At 41.5% G+C, this 23,724-nt stretch overlaps 1 protein-coding gene and 1 long non-coding RNA gene across 2 annotated transcripts in view; one reads left to right on the plus strand and one right to left on the minus strand.

The window, feature by feature from the left end:
- Positions 1-23,724, plus strand: part of LOC309333278 — a 332,363-nt gene that overhangs the window by 219,074 nt on the left and 89,565 nt on the right. The gene's annotated exons all lie outside the window — the stretch shown is intronic.
- LOC309333201 (NF-kappa-B-repressing factor-like) overlaps positions 2,959-23,724 on the minus strand; it is a 40,229-nt gene continuing 19,463 nt past the window's right edge. The window contains exons 2-3 of the mRNA XM_081846604.1: positions 15,921-16,060; positions 2,959-6,523 (exon numbers count right to left, since the gene is read on the minus strand). Of these exons, the coding sequence (XP_081702730.1) occupies positions 4,551-6,523; positions 15,921-16,060 (2,113 nt within the window). The 3' untranslated portion in view covers positions 2,959-4,550. The remainder of the gene's footprint in view (positions 6,524-15,920; positions 16,061-23,724) is intronic.

Below are 23,724 nucleotides of genomic sequence, written 5' to 3' on the forward strand. Positions count from 1 at the left end.
TTCTCAATATACACCAGAAACTTTTACTTAATTTCTGAGCTGGATTCCCAGATTAGCTTCTGTTTGCTGTGGCCATTGACTCCGATTCCTCTGGCTCCCCCCCCCCCCCAAGTTGTCTCTTTCCTCCAAGCTCTCTCTTCTAGTGCTGACATGCACTTTCTTCATTTACCTTTGAAGAAAAAGGAGATGCCTTCGGGGTACTACCATCTATAGTCCACTGCCTTTGCTTTCAAGGCCTCAGCTAGAGGTTTATAATTGTCTCTTTTTATCAATCAATTTGGGATAATTTTGTGAATAATAATGTTGTTTCCTTCAATATTTAGTTTCATCTTGTTACTAGTTTGAAGAACTTTATTTCTAAAGTCCATAGAATTAAAGGAAACTAAATAATCTGGCGGCCAGTTGTTCACTTTGGCTACACTTGACTTGACTCTAAAGGTTTTTTCTATTTTTGGTATTACTTCTGATTCCTCCAGTTCTAACCATGCTGCTAGTTCTTTAGGAAATTTTTGTTCAATTATTTCCTCTGCATTCTCCGGTAAACCTCTAAATCTCAGTGTATTCTCTCTCTGCATCTGCAGCATTGCTATGGAATCCAAAGTTGTTTCCTGGATTGCCCTCAAGTCTGCTGGTTCTTTCTTTATTTTATCACATTCCCTTTTTATCTCAGTTTTCATTCTGTATTTTTTTTTTGTGAGCTTCATCTAAATTTTGTGTTTTTCCCTTAAGGTCCTGCACTGTTTTGGTTAATTCAGAGTTTTTTTGAATCAAATTTTTCACCTGGGTTGATAGTTTTGTGATTTTCATCAATTTTGACCCCCCCCCCCATCGAGACAAGGTTTCTTCTGTCATTGTTGCATTCTCATTTACATTGTTTTTTAAATCTTGGCTTCAATATTACCAGATCAATGAACTATTTAAGTTGGACAAGAAAAATGGTTTTGCAAAGGAAAAAAACAAACTGGAAACGCAGTTGTTAGATACTAATGTTAAAAATCTGTCTAAAATGTATAATTTATTGTTGGAGTGGCATACAAAGGATGAACAAGTGAAATCTGTGATGACAGATTGGGCAAGGGTTTTTGGCCATAATATAATGATGGAAGATTAGGAAAAGTTGTGGAAGAAGGGGGTCAAGTTCACTGCATGTACCGTGTTCAAAGAAAATATTATGATGCATAGATGGTAACCCCAGGAAAATTAGCAAAGATTTATCAAATGAATGATAATTTATGTTGGAAATGTAAAGAAAAAGAAGGTACCTTTTACCATATGTGGTGGACGTGCCCAAAGGTGAAAGACTTCTGGGGAAAGATATATAATGAATTGAAAAAAATGTTGAAATATACATTTATTAAGAAACCAGAAGCCTTTCTACTTGGGATAATAGGAATGGAAATGCCAAAAAAAGATGTTATATTGTTTTTCTATGCCACAACTGCAGCGAGAATTTTAGTAGCCGAAAACTGGAAATCACAAGAAATACCTACGGTGGAAGATTGGCAGATGAAAATGTTGGACTTTCTGGAGCTGGCAGACCTTACTGGAAGAATCCGCGATCAGAGGGAGGAGAAATATCAAGAAGATTGGAAGAAATTTAAGGATTATTTAGCTAAATATAATTTTATAAGTAGACATATTTGCAAGTATTAAATTGTCTTAGGATTAAGAGATATGGAATTGTATAATATTACGGTTTGAGTGATGTATGGAAGTGAGAGCTGGACCATAAAGAAGGCTGATCGCCGAAGAATTGATGCTTTTGAATTATGGTGCTGGAGGAGACACTTGAGAGTCCCATGGACTGCAAGAAGATCAAACCTATCCATTCTTAAGGAAATTAGCCCTGAGTGCTCACTGGAAGGACTGATCGTGAAGCTGAGGCTCCAATACTTTGGCCACCTCATGAGAAGAGAAGACTCCCTGGAAAAGACCCTGATGTTTGGAAAGATGGAGGGCACAAGGAGAAGGGGACGACAGAGGACGAGATGGTTGGATAGTGTCTTCGAAGCTACAAACATGAGTCTGACCAAACTGCGGGAGGCAGTGGAAGACAGAAGTGCCTGGCGTGCTCTGGTCCATGGGGTCACGAAGAGTCGGACACGACTAAACGACTAGACAACAACATGGTTTGAGAACATGATGAAAAGTAAGGAAGTTAGTAATCTGAACTAGTTAATTATATTAGAAAATGTATATTGGAAAATTGCTAAAATGAGTCTTAATGAAAATCAGTCAGGAAGGCTCTGAGGAAGTCACCTAACAATGGATATTAGGTTAGATTTGGACTGGAAGACATTTTCTATGTTTGTTTGTTTTCTATATGTTTTGCCCTTTTGTGTTATGTTGTATTTGTCAAAAATTGGGAAAATTAATTTAAAAAATTGAAAAAACACCATTGTTTTTTAAATCTTGAATATCTTAAGCCTAAAATTAATTCTAATATCTAGCGTCGAGTCCAGATCATTGGCAGAACGTCTCCTAATTTGAGATGCTGAAACTACTGAAGGGCCAGGATGTGAAGGCTTTTTATTATTCATTACTATTAATTTCCCCTAATGATTCAAAATAGATTACCCCGATTCACTAATTAACCTTAAAAATTGATTACACCCTGGGTTTCAATTGATTTCCACCATTTTTCAATAAAAAACACACCATCAACCCTCTCTAATAATTCAAATTAATACCAATCTTACAATCACTGATTCTGTCTTAATTTAAACATTAGTACCAATTCTAGGCTTCGATTAAATACATTTTAGTAACTCCATAAGATGACTTTCATTCAAATATATAGAATAACACGCACTCAGTAGGAAACACACCCTCTCTCTCTCTCTCTCTCTCACACACACACACACACACACACACACACGAATAGAAGGAGGAAGAAGAAAGAAAGAAAGAAAGAAAGAAAGAAAGAAAGAAAGAAAGAAAGAAGAGAAGGAGGAGGGGAAAGGGGAATTATAATAAATAGAATAAGCTGAGTGGAGGCAAGTGGGGAATGTGGTTGAGAGTGAGGAGTATGTAAGGGTAAAAGAGTAATAGACAGCAGAGGAGCACGTTCAGTTTGAAAAAGCACAGTGTAGTACTCTTGAGCAGCCACTGGGTGTCACTCTTCCAATAAGCTCAGTCTTAGATGTCGGTGAGGTGCAGATTTTTGTTCGATAGATGTCGCCCTTGGAAAATCACTCACTTGTCTACGTTTTCAATTTAAGCTTTCAGTGTCTCTTGATCCAGTTCATTTCCGTTTCGCGATGCAAAAAAGATGTCGGACTGCATGAGTCAGCAAATACACAATCAGTCCAGCCTAAACTTCACAGTGACCAACAAGAGGAAACTGGGAATAGGGACTGCCTTGCACAGTAACTCTTGAGAAGGGTGGATAGATGTTTGGCAAATTCCGGCTTTATAAGCCACTCCACCACTCAGCCGTCAGTGTATCTTTGTGCAACCACCACAGGCTGCAAACAACTTCTTATTTTTTGTTGCCTGGTGGATGGAATCCTGACCTTACCTCTTCTTAGTTGCTTTGTCCCCTTTTTTCCTAGTCAGCTACCAAGGATATATAAAAATGAAACAAAATTATATATGTTCTGCGGAGTCTCTCTGCTTCTTGCTGGTCTCTTTTTTCCCCTTGTTGGGAATGTCTCTTTCTTTATCTCTTTTTGTTTCAGTTTGTTCCTCTCTGCATCTCTGTCGCACCGCTAATATTTATATAAATTCATAAAGTGTTCATAGCATCAGTATAATAAGGCACAAATAATTTGGGTTTTTTAATGGAGTAGACGTCCTTCATCTCAAATCATTCCGTTGTAGCTCATTGTCAAATAAAAAAAAAATTCCGGAAAGCCTTCATTTCTTCTAAGCACATTGTACTGCATAAATTCCTTTATTAATCACTAGGTAGCAAATTCATTGATTGTGTAGGCTAATCAGTTAGGTGTGCTTCAGTCTGTCGGAAGTAAAGCCTCTTACATACCCGCGTACTTGGGCTTTTCGGCAGCAGAGGATCACTGGATCTAGTGCCCGAGAAGTTCTCCCTCTCCCTGCCATTCAAGGGTCCTCTTCTCTGCACCACAGCAATTCCATTTCATCTCGGGATCCCCTTCCAAGACTTTGGGGTTCCCGTAGCCTTGGTCCCCCCCTTCTTAGCTCCGCTACCAAATGTGTTCTCCCCCAGTGCGGGAGAGTGGAGGAGATGCATCGGTTCGTGAGTAGCGATCAACCGGAAGTTCTCATGCTTTTGTTTTTAAATGGTGTATGAACTTTCCTTCTGACTTGATTTTCTGCCATTACCACAAGCCATTTCCAATAAATTGCATAAAACAGGTAAACTGTACTAAAGTTATCCAGATTGCACTACATATATTTGGAAAGAACTATGATTTTAAAAGTTAAAGTATTTAAAATAAAGCTTAAAAACTAAATGAGCAAGTAAAATAGTTTATAATCATTTTTCACATAATATGCAGCCTTTGCTGTGTTTAATGGAGAATTCAGCCTCAGTTTGGACATCCTCAGAAGAAACGGATGGCCCTTAGGGCTTATTTCTCCTGTGGCATAATGAGTTCATAATGTCCAACTTGGCCATCTTGCTTTAGCTGGTCTAGCAATTCTTCTTTGCGCCTCTTTCGGCTAACCACCAGGTATCTATCACGACCCTGGCCATGGGATTTGCTCTTAAGACCATATTTTTGGGCGATCTGATGTATCTGTTTGCGTTCATCATTGGTCAATTCTGTCGAGAAAGTCAGATCAATTTTACTGTCTGAGAAGGCATAATTCTGGATGATCTGTTCAATATCTTTCTTTGTGATTTTCAACTCCCTTTCAATGTCCAGCCCAAGCCCTTCCCTTTTGAACTGTTCCTTCACAGCAATCGGCTCCCGGATCCCTTCTCCACTTTTGCCCAAGCCGCCACCCGTCCAGCCCATTTTCCTTAAAATCTGATTCCCAATGTTATCTTCCTTGATCTGCTGCTTCAATGCTTCTTCTGCTGATCGCCCACAGATCTCATTCCTTGAGATTACATCTTCAATAGTGCCTTTTTTCAGGTTGTTGACAACTGTTGGCTGGGTTTTCTTCAGGATTTTGACAGCCTCTTCAGCTGCAACATGCTTGACAGTCTTCTTGACTCCAATTGATTCAGCTATTAATTCATTTTCCAGCAATACCTTGCACTTCCACCGCATCCCTGTCATCCTTTCAAAGACGTACTCCACAGTCATCTTGTTGAACTGAGCTGTGTCATTCAGCGTGCACACAGGGTTCATGGAGTTCTCATATACAACAAGGTCCTTCAGATCCTTCTTCTTGGCAGAATCTCGGGCAGCCTCACCAACTTTCTGAACATGGACTGCTTTGGTGACCCCAGCATTGGACTGGGTCTTCTGGAGAATTTTCAGTGCCTCGTCTGCCGCAGCATGCTTGCTGGTTTTCTTTGTGCCATACCCTTCAGCTAAAAAGTGGTCCTGTAGATAGACACTGCAGTGCCACAAGCGGTTTGGCATCAGGACATATTTGTATTCAATGGTCATTTTGTTAAAGGAAGCTGAATTGTTCAGAATCCCAATGGCATCACTGGCGTTTTCTGTGAGAACAAAGTTAGTCCAATGTTTGGCTGAACTGGGACCCTGCTGTATGTTGGTGGTTGGCTGCCCAGGTGTGCATTCTTTCATGGCAGCAATAAAGTCATCTAGCTGCTTGAGAGCTGGCGGGAATTCAAGGGGAGATGTGCCACTCTCACACAGCACTAAATCCTCCTGGGTGGTGTTCTTGAACTTCCGCTGGGCAACTTTAACCTCCACGGGCTTTTGCAGCAGCATCACTGCTAGTTCCGTTGCTCGGTCCCTGGATCCGTTTTTGCTGCCAGCATACCCTGTGGTCAGATACACATTCTGGCACCTCACCTCACAAGCAAAGCCATCTTTTAGGAGCTTCTTGTTTTTGGGAAAATCCCCAGGGGAAAGATCTTTCAAGGGAGAATAAGTATACTCAGGGTTTGTCTTGCAAGCCTGTATGGACCGTGTCAAGAGGTAAGTGTAGTTAATTTTGTCTGTCCCACTGCTAACATCAAAGCTAGCAAGACTCTTGTGGACTGCCATTACAAGTTTGTTAATGAAACACTGCTTGGCTGTTAGAACTGACTTGGGAAACATTTCAGAGGTGGCCTGGAGAAGAGAAGCCCCCACCGAAACCGCTGCAACACCACTACCAGAAGAGTCTTTGCTTTTAGAAACTACTTTGGCTTGTGTCTGGCTAGCCTGGCTACTTCCATAACCTAAACTCATTGAACTGGAACAATGAGTGCCCCCATCCAGCATGTTGAAGCTGCTGAAAACCCGATCGGCATAGTTTTGTATTTGCTGGGTTGTGATGTTCTCACTGGCCACCTGCACTTGGTTCTCTGAAGGTGGCTCCATTCCTCCATCTTGAGTGTTGCTAGCTACAAAGTGTATGGGTTCAAAACGAGGCCTGACCCAGAATTTCGGAGGCTGCTTTCTCAGAGGTTCAACACCTATGCAATGCAAGAAGTTAAAAGATAATTTTTAATAGAAAAAAATTTAAAAACATTGGTGAAATATAGCTTTTCTCTGCAGGCATGAGGACTTGTAACTTTGTTTTCCCCCCCAATGTTCGTTTCCCCCTTAATAATACTTGTACAATTTAAAGTTGACAGAAGCACATCTTGTTTGTTACTCAAAAGAAAGTGAAGTCAGACACACCATTTATTGATGAGAGGTGGAATAATGTCACCAACGTGACTGGCATCCAAACATCCCACCACTTTCAACCCTACGATGAAAATCATATACAGTGGTGCCTCGCAAGACGAAATTAATCCGTTCGTCGAGTCTCTTCGTCTAGCGGTTTTTTCGTCTTGCGAAGCAAGCCCATTGACGGCTTAGCGGCTTAGCGCTATTAGCGGCTTTTAGCGGCTTAGAAAAAGGGGGGGAGGGGAAAAAACCCGCAGGAACTCGTAAGACATTTTCGTCTTGCGAAGCAAGCCCATAGGGAAATTCGTTTTGCGAAGCGCCTCCAAAACGGAAAACCCTTTCGTCTAGCGGGTTTTCCGTCTTGCGGGGCACCACTGTACTGGTTAGAAAAACAGCAAATGCTGAAGTGCCACAAATTAGCATCACACTTAACGAGACATCTAGGACTAATGAACATATGTACAGTGACCCTTCTGAAGATGGTAGTTCATCAAATGATGATCCAAGGCCACCAGAATAACTGCTTCCATTCACACTAAGTTTAAAATAAATGTAATAATAAAAAAATTCCTCACTCGTTAGCTTACATCAGACAATATTTTATGGTTCATATTTTTGTCAGTGTTTAATGCAACTTTTACTCAGTTTTTGTTTAATTATAACTTATCTCTTGTTTTACAATGAATATTGATTGCTTGAGTAATAATAAAAGGTGAAAACTGGTATATTGCTTGTCATATCCGTTACGTAACAGTGCCACATCTGTTATAGAAAACTCAAGCATTTTTTAAATTATTAGAAATCATTTCCTTTGCAAACAGTTCACATTGAAATTTTTATCTGCTGTATGAAAAAAATTACACTTACCTGTACTTACCTGAGATTTTTAATAAAGCATCAACAAAACACATAAGTTCAAATCATGTCACATCCATTACAAGCATGACTGCAGATAGAAAACTTGTTCATAAAATTGAATAAAAATTTGCAGAAGTGTAAATGAGATACTAAACTCATTTCCTCTAAACAGCCTTGGCCCAGTATACCTGAAGGAGTGCCTCCACCCCCATTGTTCAGCCTGGACACTGAGGTCCTCCTCCATGTGTCTTCTGCTGGTTCCCTCACTGCAAGAAGCAAAGTAACAGGGAACAGGGAACCAGGCAGAGGGCCTTCTCGATAGTGGCACCCTCCCTGTGGAACACCCTCTCTTCAGATGTCAAATAAGTAAAGAACTACATTAACTTTTAGAAGACATCTGAAGGCAGCCCTGTATTAGGAAGTTTTTAATGTTTGATGTTTTAGTATGTTTTTATATATGCTGTAATGTATATGTATGTTCCCACCCATTGTGGAGAAGGCACACGAAGAAAAGCCTCAGATTGCAGGGTCCGGGTAGGTTCATATGGGGAGAGGCAGTCCTTGAGATATTGACGTCCTGAACCTTTTAAGACTTTATAAGTCAAAACCAGCACTTTAAATGGGTTTGACTGCAGTGTAATGCTTGGTTACACACTGGCTAGGCAGCCAGGCAGCCATTCTGTTTGCTCAGGGCTGCTTGCTGCCTGCCCATAACACTTACTCAGAAGTAAGATCCATTAATGTGAATAGGACTTACTCCAAATTAAGTGGGCTTAGGACAGCAGCAAACAATTGCTGCCTATATTAAGTTCTGAAGGTAGTAAAAAGTTTTCAGATTTATTTTCTGTACATTTGATTTCTTTTTAAATTTTTTTATTGTTAAAATAGTTCATTAATACACATATATTACAGATATACAAGCATACAAACATACATTTCATACAATCCTTAAAAGTGTTCAAACATACTTACACTCAATCCCACCAATAATTCCTTTTCCCACCACCATCCCTTACCCCTCACCCCACCTTTGTGTTAGACTTCCAATCTACTCAATTGCAATTTCTTTCCACTTCTATTACTTTCTTTCACACACCTTTAGCCTAATTTCATACTTCTTTTTCTATTACACATTGCTATCCATCTTATTCAGTATTTCAAACAGAACTTGTTTATTCTAATAGGAGTTCTGATTTTTCGATATGGTTTTGCAAGTATCTTTTAAACACCTTCCAGTCCCTATCTATCTTCTCTTTTGAGAACCTTCCAATTTCTCCCATTGTTTTGGATATATTGTAGTACTCCAATAATTTGGCAAGCCACTCTATTTTTGTCCGTACAATACCACTTTTCCAGTTTTTCGCAATCAATAGCCTTGCGGCTACTGTTGCATATAAATATAAGGTCTTGTCTTCTTCCTTTAGGCTTCCTGGTACTATTCCCAATAGAAAACCTTCTGGTGTTTTCCTAAATGAATATCTAAACATTTTTTTCATTTCGTTATATATTATTTCCCAAAATTGTTTGATGTTTAAACAATTCCACCATATATGTATCATAGTTCCTTTTCCAGTGTTGCATCGCCAGCAGACATCGCTACAATTTTTATTCATTTTTGTTATTCTTTCAGGTGTTAAATACCATCTATGTTGTATTTTGAGGTAATTTTCTTTCAGTATATAACACATAGTGAATTTCATATCTTCTTTCCACAATTTTTCCCATTGTTCAAACATAATATTTTTCCCAATATCTTGCGCCCATTTAATCATTGATGCTTTAACCAATTCATCCTTTGTTTCCCACTCTAAGATCAGATTATACAATTTAGATATATTTTTTTATTTTTCTTGTATTAAATATTTATCGAATTTTGATATTTCTTTTTCAAATCCTAACTTTTTATCTTTTGCTAATCTATACTTAATTTGAATATATTGGAACCAATCACTAATATGAGCTTTAATTTCTGTATAATCCTTTAATTCCAATTCTCCGTTTTCTTCCTTTAATACAGTTTTATAGGTAACCCAATTTTCTTTCATATTTAATTTTTTCACCGCGACAATTTCTGCTGGCGATGCCCACCAGGGAGTTTTCGGTTCTAGGAGTCTTTTATGTTTCTCCCATATTTTATATATAGACTTTCTGACTATATGCCCTAGGAAGCCTTTATGTACTTTGACTTTTTCATCTATTAGATAGGCATTGCATCCAAATCTCGTCTCTACTCCCTCTAAATCCAATACATCCGAGTCATCTAATTTGATCCATTCTTTTAGCCAGGTCAGACCCACCGCATCATGATATAACTCCATGTCTGGGAGACCAAATCCTCCTCTCTCCTTCTTATCTATCATTATTTTGTGTTTTATTCTTGGCTTTTTCCCTGACCATACGAATTTAGCCAATCTCTTTTCCAGTTATTAAAACATTTATCTCCTCCTAGTATTGGGATACTTTGAAATAAAAACATCATCCTTGGTAATATGTTCATCTTTATTACCGATATTTTCCCTAGTAAGGAAAGATTTAATTTTCCTCATACTTGCAAGTCATTTTTTATTTCATTCCATGTTGTAATGGGGTTTGGGGTTGCTTGTGCGTAAGGCGCAAACTGCTCCAAGCTGAGTAGTTTGGTTAAAACTTTCCCCTGGCTGGACAGTCAGCACTCCGTGACTGTCTCAATCACTGGCAGAATCCGTCAGTGGGCGTTTCCTGAATTTCTTCCAACATAAAAGTTCTTTGACACCAAGTCGCCGCCTAGCTTCTCTGCGCGGAAGCTTTCTGCGCAGAGTGGGCGTCCCAAGAGGAGGTCCTGTGCTCTCCCCGCTGGCTTCACTGGAAGAGGCCTGGAGCCTTCTCTCCGAAGCTCCCTCAGCCTCCCCTTTCTCCCTGGCATCACGTCTATTTCCTTCCCCAGCGGACGCTCCCTCTCTCTCCTTGCTGGTTCCCTCTCCAGCGTCATTAAAGAGCCTTACCACCACCCTTGGCTCCGATGGCAGTTCCCTGACACATGTTTTCCCATAGTTCTCATTACTTAAATCTAGTGTTTGTTGTTAAATTTATTCCAAGATACCTTATTTTCTTTTTAATTTCCAATCCTGTAATTTCTTGTAATTTCACTTTATCTTTTTCTTCCATATTTTTCACTAGTATTTTGGTTTTCCCATAGTTTAATTTGAATCCTGCTAATCTGCCATATTCGTTTATGCATTCCAATATTCTAGGTGTACATTGTAGGGGATTTTCTATTGTGATCATAACATCATCTTAACTTGTATCTTTTTTCACCAACCGCTATTCCTCTTATTTGGTTGTCCTGCCTTATTTTCTTTAATAGAACCTCTAATACTATTATAAATAACATTGGGGATAGGGGGCATCCTTGTCTTGTACCTTTAAAGATGTTGATTTCTTCTCCAAACTCTCCATTAATTATAATTTTTGCTTTCTGTTGGTCATATATTGCATTTATACCTTTTTGGAATTTTTCACCTAGACACAATTCTTTTAATAGTTTTTTCATAAATTCCCATGAGATTTTATCGAAAGCCTTCTCCGCATCAATTGAAATCAGGGCTGCTTGTTTATCTCTTCTTACTTGTAGATTTCCATTATGTCTATTATATTTCTAATATTATCCTTTATCTGTCTACCTTCCACAAATCCAGCCTGATTTTTATGTACTATTTTTCCTATAATTTTTTTCAACCTGTTAGCCAATAATCCTGCGTAAATTTTATAATCCGAATTTAACAATGAAATGGGTCTATAATTTGAGACAGATTCCAAATCCGTGCCTTGTTTTGGCAGGAGCGTTATATACGCTTGAGTCCAAGAGTCTGGAATATTCCCCTTCTCTACTGCTTCCTCTATTACTTCTTTTAGTGGGTCGATTAATTCATTTAACATTTCTTTGTAGTATTCTGCTGGTATGCCATCTGGACCTGGGGATTACCCTATTTTTAATTTTTGAATTGATTCCTTAATTTCTACGGTTGATATTGGTTCATTTAATAATTTATGGTCTTCTTCTGCTATCTCTATTAATTTATTTTTCTTTATATATTCCTCTATTTCTTCTATTGGCACTTCATCTTTTTGATATAATTTTTTGTAATATTTTTCAAATTCTTTTTTAATTTCTGTCATATCCCTTATTGTCCTCTCTTCTACTTTTATTTTATTTATTAATTTTTCATTTCTTTGTTTCTTTAATTGCCAGGCAAGGATCTTGCCTGGTTTATTTGCCCATTCAAAATTTTTATATTTCCAAAATTTGATTTGTTGTTCTACCTCCTGTTCTATAATATTATTATATTCTACTCTCAGTAATTTAATTTCTTGATTTAATCTCTATTTTTGCTTGCATAGGCCAATTTTTCCTTCCTTTTAATTTCTTCTAAAAGCTCCCTTTTCTTTTTTTTCTTTATTCTTATATGTTATTGAGTTTTGTTGTATGAAATATCCCCTAACAACTGCCTTCCCAGCATCCCACACTGTTTTAACATCTGTCCCTTTCCTCCAATTGTTTTCAAAATATTCTTTCATCAACTTTCTGGCTCCTTGTATTACTTTTTCATTTTTTAATAAGAAAACATTCATTCTCCACCTTTTCCCCCTTTCTCCTCTTTTCCTTTAAGAGTTAATGATACTGGATTGTGATCTGTAAGTGTTTTTGGTAATATTTTGGCATTCTCTGCTTCAATTGTCATATCCTTAGTAATCCATATACTGTCGATTCGACTATACAAATTGTTTGGTTTTGAGAAATATGTGAACTCCTTTTCGACAGGATATTTATATCTCCATATATCCACTAAATCAAAAATCTTTACCATTTCCATAAAGCTTTTTGGCAACTTCCCTTCATTCCCCCCCCCCTTCTTCTGCGATCTATCCAATTCTGGTTCCATTACTCCATTTAAATCCCCTAACACAATAATTCTCATATCTATATATTCCATTAATAATGATCTTACTTTAACATAGAATTCTGATTTTCTTTTATTTGATCCATAGATTCCCGCTACCACAATTGGTTCCCCCTCTAGTGATATTTTGACTATTACAATCCTCCCCTCTTTATCTTCATATAACAATTCTGGTTCATATTTGCTTTTAACATACATTCCAACCCCCCCTCTTTTTTCTTACATCAGATGCGATGAATTCTTCCCCTAACTTTGGTTTAACCAATAGTCTTTTATGCTTAGTATTGATGTGGGTTTCTTGTAAACAAACAAGGTCCCACTTCTGCCTCTCCAAGATAACAATTTAAATTTCATTCTATATTAGTTAAAAAATTATAAAGTTAGTGGAAAGAGTTTAAATTATCTGCAGTGGTAAAGGAGAAGGGTTTTGTAATAGTTATTGGTCTGATTCTTTACCACTGGCGTAGTTCTTTATCCTTCCACCCTTTGCTGAGCTCTTTCTTCTTCTTCCGCCTCATCCGATAGCTCTCCCTTTCTTCCTTCCTCATTTCTTCCTTCGCTTTTCCCGCCTCCTAATTCTCCTCGATACTTCCTCCAAAACATATCTGCTTCCTCAAATGTCTCAAATCGTCTTCTTTTTCCTTTGAAGTTGAAGGAAATCCCCACTGGGTATTCCCATCTGAAGGATATTGATTTGGCCCTTAGTGCTTTTGTTAGAAATTGGAATTGCTGTCTCTTTTTTAACAGCCTAGGTGGGACTTCTTGTAAAATTATTATTTCCTTTCCATCTATGGTTAATTTGTTCTTACTCTTTACTTGGAGGATCTTATCTTTCATCCAATTCGATGTGAATACAATGATGCAGTCTGCCAGCCATTTGTTCATTTTTGCTTTTCTTGAGTTCACTCTGAAGATTTTCTCTGTTTGTTCTATTATGTCTTTTTCCTGTAGATGTATACACTTTGCTAAAGTTTCAGTCATCTTCTTCCAAATATCCTCCTTCTCCTCTTCTGGAACATTTCTGAATCTCAAGGTCTTCTCTTTAATCTGCATCTGTATCATTGCTAGCGCATCACCAGTAGCTTCCTGGACTGCTTTTTGTTCCTCCATCTCCTTTTTCAATTTGTCCATTTCTCTTCTTTGTTCCCTTTGTTCTTTGCTAATTTTCTTCACCATCTCATCCATTTGTTGATTCTTATTCTTAATTTCTTGTACTTTCTTATCTGTCTCCTTCTAAGACTTCTGTTAATTTTTCCTTTATTTCTTCATTTTCTTTTTCATTTTTTTCCATTGTGTTTTCTAATTTTTCTAATTTCCCATCAATTGTATTGATTTTTTTCTTCCAGCTCTTTTTTCAATCCTCCCACGTCCAATTTCAAACTAATAATAAGCTCCCTCAAATCCATTTCTTCAAGGCCTGAGTTTCTTCTTAATTGTTGCTGTTGACTTCCAGTTCCAGTCTGTTTTTTAATTGCATGAGGCATTTTGCGTTCTCATTTTCAACCACCAGATGTCCTTCTATTGCTCCAATTTTCCTTTATTACTGCTTTTCCTACTTTGTCCACTGGGTGTCACTGTGTTCTTATTTACTCAACTTGCCAGCTTCTGCCCTCCTTTAAGCCTCTCTTTCACTATTTTGTCTTCGTCACTTCCTCCTTCTTGATGATTACTCAGCGTCTTCAGACCTTCGACGCCATCTTATCTTATCTGTGAAATTCCCCTCCTTTCCCCCACAGCGTTCCTTATTCCTTTGTCCTTATCTTTCCTTCAAGGACATTCAGTTTCAAAGCAGCTGCTCTACTCCACCCAGCTCCAACAACAGGCAGCCTGCACCACTTTGCACTTTGTAGTAAGTCCGTTTCAGATAGTGTGCTTTTCAAATAGTTTAATTGCAATCTGAGTGATTTCTTTACACTCTCTCCATATTTTTTTCCGTTCTTCTGTCTTCCCTTTACTTTTGTGGTAGCATTACTTCTCCTCCGCTATTTTTACTCTTTATCTTGTTTTGGGTTGTTTTGGCTTTACTCACTCCGTGAGGGATTTCCCCCCCTGAGTTCCCTTTTCCCCCCTTGTCTTATTTCCTTTTAGGTTTTGTTACTGCTGCTACCATTTTACGTTTATTTTAATAGAGATTTTACCATCTTGTCGCTGCTTCAGTGATGTGAGGCTCTTCACTGGTCTGTTTGACGTTCTTCTCTGTGCCTGGATTCCCCCCCCCCCACCTCAGCCGTTTTTTCTTCAGCGAGGGGTGCCGGGACTCCAAAGAGACACTGCCGAAGTTCCTTTGACTTGAGCTTCCTTCCAAGCCTTTTCAGGGGCCGTAGCCAAACGTTGCCCCTCACAGTACCGGTGTATGCTCCGACCTGCTTACTGCAGTCAGAGCTCACACTGTTGCAGCTGTGGTAAAAGCGGAAGTCCCCTCCTGTACATTTGATTTCAAGTAAGTTAACACAATGAGAGGGCAGAAAAAGGAAAACAACTAGGAAAGGGAGAGTAGACTTAGCTTCCCAGCGATGGAGACCCTTAATTAATTTCAATTAAATGAATACTCAGATCCTATGGATGACTACTCAGAAGGTCCATTTATTTTAATGGGACTTACGCTCACGTAAGCACACACAGGACTGCAACTTTAACATTTCTGTGTTGATTTGGAATGAAAATCAGTTTTATTTAGTTTCTTTTTTTAAAAGATTTGTAACGTGGCAAGACTTTGTAAACGAAAATAAAAAAATAGCACTTTTTGTTTTGGAACTACAACTACTGCATATTGCAAACCACCCTGTGAATCTCTGATGAAGGGCAGTATAGAAATTTAATTAACAACAACTACTACTACAACAACTGCAAGACAGGTGATGGAGGACAAAAAGTGCAAGAAGGTAGACATAGAAAAAGGCACCAGCAGGTGACAGAGAAAGGAAGGATGTGATAAAAATTATGGAAAACAAGAAAGTGGCAAAGTCTTTTTTGGTAACAAAGTACAAACATAATTGGTGATGAAGACTTGCTGTCTTGGTCAGTATCAACCACAGGCTTCACTGAAGAGAGAAAAGCCAGAAATCAGAGAGAGGATATAAGGTTCAAAAGTTTGTGCGTTGCGTGGTGAGATGCTAGCATGATTAAGTGAAAATCTGAGAGTGGGTCCCAGGTTCCTGGTTGGGAGTCAGAGGTGGGTCTTGGGTCTGGACTGGTTGAAGATCACTGTGCTAGTGCAACTGTTGCATTGGATTCCTATGTTGCATAGCATTAAAACTCACCTGTCTGCTAGCACAAGAGGATGCAGAACATTAGATACAACCCTTTATATTTTCATACATGACATTGCCTATTACTGTGACATACAATAATCATCATTAAAGAACCAACTCTGCTGCAAATGAGGGGAAATGGAAGTACTCACTGTAAGATGGAGAGTTGTCCAGCAGGGAATATGGCCTTTTGGTAGCCTTGGCATCAGGCACTAATTCAAATGATGGCATCTTGCCAATGTCAATCCCTTCGGCCATATGGAGAATTTTCTCCATAACTTTGGGGCCATACCTGCATTTAAGTGAAGGAAGGTTCGAGTAATAAATCATCATTACAAAACTCTCCTTACTGCTCTACTCCGACCTCTAGCTACTTAAGTGGGTGCCCTGTCATACCAAGAGTTGTGTGGGTACAACACCTTCCCACACCTTTTCCCAGTTGGAATGAAATATAATGTGAAATCCAAAAACACAGGAAACTGCCTTATTCAGAGTCAGCCCACAGGTCCACCTAGCTCAGTACTGTCCATACTTGGGATAGTCAATGTGGTGCCCTCCAGATGCTGTTGGACTCCAGCTGGCTGGGACTCCTTGGAATTGTAGTCCAGCAACATCTGAAGGTTGACCGGCTGGGAAAGTCTGCCCTTGGCAAAAGAAGGGGAGCCATTACACTAAGAAGGGGAACCTTACACTAAATGCAAACAACATCCAGAATATCCAGATATGCTGGCATAGGTCCTGCCTTTGGCGCACATGTGTGCCGAAGAAACATGTGTCTGCACTGTCATTAATGCTTTACAGAACAATCCAAACTACAGGAAGCCAACCAGAGTAAATTATGCTGGTGCAAATTTTGGTGGAAATCCAAACTCCATACAGAAGCAGGGCTACTGCCAGCTGAGCTCACTCAAGTCTAGCAGCGGGCAAATGACCCTTTAAAATAATTTGATTGAAGGGGAAAACTTGCTCAGAGTTCCCTAGGACCCAAATCTCCCTATCACAAGGCAGGGTCAGTCTGGAGAGAGTGGGGTGGCCCCTTTCCTAGGGAGGATCTGTGATTTGGACCTTCCTTGACCAGCCAGTGGGAGGGACAATCCAAGTCTAAGTGACTGCCCTCCAGGATCCCCAGGGAAGTTTGATTCACCACTACCCTTTTTGCTAGTGTAAGTACCACTGGGTTGTGAGGTCACATAACTGAGCTGAATGGGATTTGGAATAATAATAATAATAATTTATTATTTATACCCCGCCCATCTGGCTGGGCCTCCCCAGCCACTCTGGGCGGCTTCCATAGAAACCAAAAATACACTAAAATATCACACGTTAAAAACTTCCCTGAACAGGGCTGCCTTAAGATGTCTTCTGAATGTCAGGTAGTTGTTTATCGCTTTGACATCTCGTGGGAGGGCATTCCACAGGGCGGGCGCCACTACCGAGAAGGCCCTCTGCCTGGTTCCCTGTAGCTTTGCTTCTCACAATGAGGGAACCGCCAGAAGGCCCTCGGCGCTGGACCTCAGCGTCCGGGCAGAACGATGGGGGTGGAGACGCTCCTTCAGGTATACTGGACCGAGGCCGTTTAGGGCTTTAAAGGTCAGCACCAACACTTTAAATTGTGCTCGGAAACGTACTGGGAGCCAATGTAGGTCTTTCAAGACCGGTGTTATATGGTCTCGGCGGCCACCCCCAGTCACCAGTCTAGCTGCCGCATTCTGGATTAGTTGTAGTTTCCGAGTCACCTTCAAAGGTAACCCCACGTAGAGTGCATTGCAGTAGTCCAAGCGGGAGATAACCAGAGCATGCACCACTCTGGCAAGACAGTCCGCAGGCAGATAGGGTCTCAGCCTACGTACCAGATGGAGCTGGTAAACAGCTGCCCTGGACACAGATTTGACCTGCGCCTCCATGGACAGCTGTGAGTCCAAAATGACTCCCAGGCTGCGCACCTGGTCCTTCAGGGACACAGTTACCCCATTCAGGACCAGGGAATCCTCCACACCTGCCCACCTCCTGTCCCCCCAAAACAGTGCTTCTGTCTTGTCAGGATTCAGCCTCAATCTGTTAGCCGCCATCCATCCTCCAACCACCTCCAGACACTCACACAGGACCTTCACCGCCTTCACTGGTTCTGATTTAAAAGAGAGGTAGAGCTGGGTATCATCCGCATACTGATGAACACCCAGCCCAAACCTCCTGATGATCTCTCCCAGCGGCTGCATGTAAATGTTGAAAAGCATGGGGGAGAGGACAGAACCCTGAGGCACCCCACAAGTGAGAGCCCAGGGGTCTGAACACTCATCCCCCACCACCACTTTCTGAACACGGCCCAGGAGGAAGGAGCAGAACCACTGTATGACAGTGCCCCCAGCTCCCAGCCCCTCAAGACGGTCCAGAAGGATGTTATGGTCGATGGTATCAAACGCCGCTGAGAGATCCAGCAGAACCAGGGAACAACTCTCACCTTTGTCCCTAGCTCGCCGGAGATCATCAACCAGCGCAACCAAGGCAGTTTCAGTCCCATGATGAGGCCTGAATCCCGACTGGAAGGGATCCAAATGGTCCGCTTCTTCCAGGCGTGCCTGAGTTGTTCAGCAACCACTCGCTCAATCACCTTGCCCAAGAATGGAATATTTGAGACTGGGCGATAGTTGGCCATCGTGGCCGCGTCTAAAGATGGTTTTTTAAGAAGTGGTTTAATAACCGCCTCTTTCAGCGGGTCTGGGAAGGCTCCCTCATGGAGGGAAGCTTTCACGACCCCATGAAGCCCATCGCCCAGTCCTTCCCGGCTAGCTTTTATAAGCCAGGATGGGCAAGGATCCAGGAGACAGGTGGTTGGCTTCACTCATCCAAGCAGCCTGTCCAAATCCTCGGAGGTAACAGATTGGAATTGATCCCACGCAACTTGACTAGACAGGTCTCTAGCACTCTCCCACCCCGGCCCTGCTCCCACGGTGGAGTCTACTTCTTCCCGAATCTGAGCGATTTTATCTGCAAAAAACTTTGCAAAATCATTGCAGGAGAACATGTGGCCCGTACTGGGCCCCGACGTTGCAGGTGGTTCCGCTAAATTGTGAACCACCTGAAAAAGTCTCCTGCTGCTGTTTTCTGCAGATGCAATAGAGGCGGTGAAGAAATTCTTCTTCGCTGTCGCTATTGCCACTTGGTAGGCTCGACGTTGAGCTCTAACCTGTGTCCGGTCAGATTCGGAATGAGTTATCCACCACCGGCGCTCTAGCCGTCTCAACGATTGTTTCATTGCCCTCAGATCCGTGGAAAACCACGGGGCTGTCCGGGCTCCATGCAATCGGAGAGGGCGCTTCGGAGCCAAACAGTCAATAGCCCTGGTTAACTCCACATTCCAGCGGGCCACCAGGGAATCAACTGAAAGGCCATCAACATGGGATAAAGCATCCCCTACCACTCTCTGGAAACCATTTGGATCCATTAAGTGGCGGGGGCGCTGCGCAGAGAGAGAGAGAAGGCGCAGCGCCCCTTAAGCAACGCGTCTGTCCTGGCTTCTGCTTTAGCCCTGCGCAGCCTCTTTGGGCAGGGGGAGCCTTCATCCCGCTGCCCTGAAGAGGCTTGGCGCGGTTACCCCAGAAGCCAGAACAGCCACACGGTATCCCGGAAGCCAGATCCCTCTTGCTGTTCTGGCTTCTGGGGTTCAGAATAATTTTTTCTTGTTTTCCGTCTCCCAAAACTAGGTGCGCCCTATGGTCCGGTGCGCCCTATGGTGCGAAAAATACGGTATTTTGGGGAAACATCTATAATGAGTTTTAAAAAATGTTTTAGTATACTTTCCCCAAAAAAACCCAGAAGCGTTCTTGTTGGGTATAATAGGAAGGGAAATACCAAAAATAGACCAGAGGCTATTTATGTATGACATTACGGCAGCCAGAACTTTATTAGCCCAAAAGTGGAAACAGCAAGAACTACCAGCGGTAGAGGAATGGCAGACAAAGATGATGGACTATGCAGAATTAGCAAAGCTGAAGGGGAAAATCCGAAACCAGAGCGACTAAACGTTCCAGAGAGAATGAAGTAAATTCATTCAATACATAAAAACACTAGCAGGACTGCAATAAATCTTGCAATGTTTATTAGAAGAATTTTTTTACATTTGATTAAAGTTTAAAAATATATTAAACTTTAATCAAATGTAAAAAAAAATGGAAAACATGGCGACGAAGGTAGCAGCCTAGTTAACCTTGTCTGCTTTTAGATAAAGTTTTAAGTAGTTTTAAGTAGTTTTTCAAACCCTTTGGGGGTTTATCTTTTAATTCTAATGAGTTAGTGGCTGCGTTATCTCCTCAACACTGCCTTCGCTTTTCTTAGCATTAGCATTAGCGTTTTATTGTTTTATTGTTTTATCACCGGACTCGAGCTTTAGCCTTGCTGCCTTGCCGCACCCCCTGCTGTACTTTGGTGCTGTGGAGCTGAGTAATCTCTTGAAACGAGTGAGAGGGGAAGGAAAAGAGGCCTGGCCTGACTCCCCTGTCGTGAAGGGACTCCGTCACTGAGAAAGGAAAAACTCAAGCGGCGCCAGTCCTCCTGCCTCCCCGGGGAGAGAGAGAGAGAGAGAGAGGGGGGAAGACCCCCGCCTCTCCACCCTCACCGCCTCGGGCCGCGGCTTCACGGAACACCCCCCCCCCCCGCACTGAAATAATTAAAGAAAAGAAGAAGAAGAAGAAGAAGAAGAAACCCAGCGAGGAAGAAGAGCCTTGACGCCGGAGCTGTGCGATCTTTGCGGGAGCGGACACCATTTTGTGGCTAGCGGCTGCCTGACTTGCTGCATGCGGAGGAGAGGTGGGCAGCCAAAAGGGGAACCTGTTGGGCACCGCGATCGGGAAGTCGCCCAGCTGCGGCACTTCTTCGCCCTGGAATTGGGGGTTGCAGCAGCGTCCCTGGGAATCGGATCGTGCGCGGCAGCGGCAGCCTTGGGAAGAGGAGGAGGAGGAGGGAATTCGGAGGTTTTGCAGCAACAGCAGCAGCAACCGCAGCGTCGGCAACAGCAGCAGGCGCCGAAGGGAAATTGGTAAAGACTAAGCTAGGGCCCGAAATACAAGGTTATCATAGCTGCGCACGCGCTATAGCCAAACTCCACTATTATCCTTTTCCAACGGCACATAAATTGCCTAAAAAAGGCAATTTTAATTTTAATGTACTTTTTAGCCGTTTTATTACTGCTGTCCCTTTGGCAGCATTGTTTTATTATTATATTCTGACTAGGTTGCAGCATTTGTGAAACAGCGCTGGTCGCATGATTGAGGTGAAAACTATAGGCTTAGGACAATCGCCAAGACCTAAAAGTAGAGAACTCAAATTAGAGAAATATACTGAGGCTGTTGATGAGCACATCAGGAAGCTGCTGTAGAGAGCAGGTGGGAATATAGATTGATACCCCCACTTGCCCCCCAATCTAAGGCAGTTGCACCTGGGGTAAACTGCCCCCTCTCTATATCAAGACAACTTTTACCATGGTTTTTACTAGAAGAACATATAAGGAGTTGGGTATACTGCCTGACTCGGCAATCAGCCCCCCGGGCCCTGGTAAAAGACAAAGCAAAATCACAAATTACTTCCCTAAGATGGAGGAGGGTAAGAGTCCACAAAAAGAGTTAATTCTTGATGAAGTAATACCCCCCTCTCTAACTGTTCTTGATTGGACGTCTTACTTTAAAGAGACATATCAAGATACTGGAAATATTAACTCTCCATGCAGCCTAGCGCAAGAACTAGCTTTAGCCGAGGAACTTCAGGAGGGAAATACCTCTATTACTAAGGAACAGTGGCCCACGGAAGAAATTACATCTACCCATCAAAAAATACTTATTCCAAAATACTCTCAAACAGAACTGAGTGATGGCTGCCCTTTGGATTATTCCCTAGCAATAAGTACTGATCTAGCTAACATAAAAAATTATCTAATAATAACAAATGGGCTATTGCTGACGTTAGTAGAAAACTTCACACCTCAATTAAAAGAGATAAAACTAAATGATATGCCCCAAGAGCATAAAACAGTTGAGCTAGTGGGGACGAACAAACCAGTAATAAATAAGAGTCTGCAAAGACATAACTCAAGGGTAAAAGTGAAGAAAAGTAAAAATATCAAAGCAACAAGGAAAGCCAAGTATACCTGCAGTAATCGAAATATACATTGGCAGAAATTGTTTAAACTTCTTCCCTCGGCTCCAAATAAATCGACCACACGGGGCAGTAAAAAGAAGGGTAAAAAGAGAGAAACAAAGATAGTTACACAGCAACCGGCTAAGGAGGACTCGCCAAGGCTGACTCCAGTAGCAAGAGAGAAGGCAGAAGTAACAATTCAGTCCCTGGATAACCAACTCTTTATCAAACCTGATGCTGCGGAAGTAGAGGCCTCTACCTATGAAGGCAATAAAACACTTAGCAAATTGAACAGCGGGGAAGAGGAAGCGTTTAGTAGAGATGATACCCCCCTTCAGACCTGGCAAGCCTCCAGTCAGGAAAGAGATTGGAATTTGATTCTAAATCCCCAAAAATTGGTATTCACGAACTTCCCGAAGCCTAAGGGCTTCCTTACAGGGAAACAGCGAATAATGAACTTTGTATCTAGTCTAAATGATATACTACCAGGAATGGTTAATTCTAATGATATCACTTCGGTGGAATATCTACATTATGATGGTCACTCAGTGAGAGCACTGACCACTTTTGGGGACCAGAACCTGGCCAAGTTTATTTTTAGGTCAAGACCTGCCTTTTTAAAAGCACGGATGACAATACTTAGGCTCTTTGAAAATAAGGCTCCTTTGAGCCCCCTTTTGAAAACTAAGCAGGCAAACCTTAGAAAGGGGAAACAACTCCCAAAATCCTGGCCTGACAAACAGAACCCGCAATGCCTTGTGAGCAGAGGTGAGGATTTCTTTACTATGGAAGAAAATATCCTAATTGACCAGTTCTGGACGTTCCCACCATTAATACAAACTGACATCTTGGGAAGACTAGACAAGCTAAGAGATAAGCTGACCGAGAGAGCCTCAGGCAACGAGGTTATTAAGGGGGACCAAAAAAAGACCACAGCACGTAACCTTCAGATTAAAGCGGAGATTAACTTTCCACCAAGAGAGAATGTGCCACCCTCCAAAGAGAGCACTCCATCACCCCCCCGGAGGAGAAATATCCCTAAGATGACCCCACCAGACGTATGGGACAAAATGAGATACCTAGATGAAACAGAATTGGGCCAAAATCAGGCCGCAACAGAATATCCACAGAAGGAATATATGCATAATAAAGATCTGGTGATCACAAACGTGAGCACTTTGCATCCACCTATTGAAATCATGGAGCGGCTGGATAGCCCGCCATACAAAGACGATAGGCGACCGATACATAAAGCGACAAACCCTAAAAGTACGTTAGCTAATAATTGACAAAGACTCGACTGCGATAAAGCCAATCTTAAATTTTTATCATGGAACATTGCTGGTTGGCCCAACAAGGCGACTGACCAATCATTTGTCAATTTCATTCAAGATCATGATATAGTCTTCCTGCAAGAGACATGGCTAACAGGGGATTTAGATGTAAATGGTTTTGCCTCATTCTCGCTCGCAGGTTCACCAAGCAACAAAGGGGGACGAGTTAAGGGTGGGCTAGGCATTCTAATATCCACAAGGCTGAGAGCATCTTTCGTCGAGATGGAGCCTTTGAGCAGTGTGGCCATAGCATTATTAATGAAATGCAGATATTGCACACTTCTATTGATTAATATATACGCCCCTCCCCAAAGAGGCAAGCAGCTTATCAAAAATATCTGGCATAGGCTAGAATCATATGTCGATGAGCTAATGAATCAAACTCCTGCAGCGGCAGTGCTGCTGGCTGGGGATTTAAATGCCAGAATTGGCCAATCAGACGAAGTGTTATATGCTCATTTCCATGACGTACCTCCCATTTCTGAAGAAGCCCATT

This window comes from Podarcis erhardii (assembly GCF_964252035.2).
Source record: "Podarcis erhardii genome assembly, chromosome: W".
In the NCBI taxonomy this organism is placed as follows: Eukaryota; Metazoa; Chordata; class Lepidosauria; order Squamata; family Lacertidae; genus Podarcis; species Podarcis erhardii.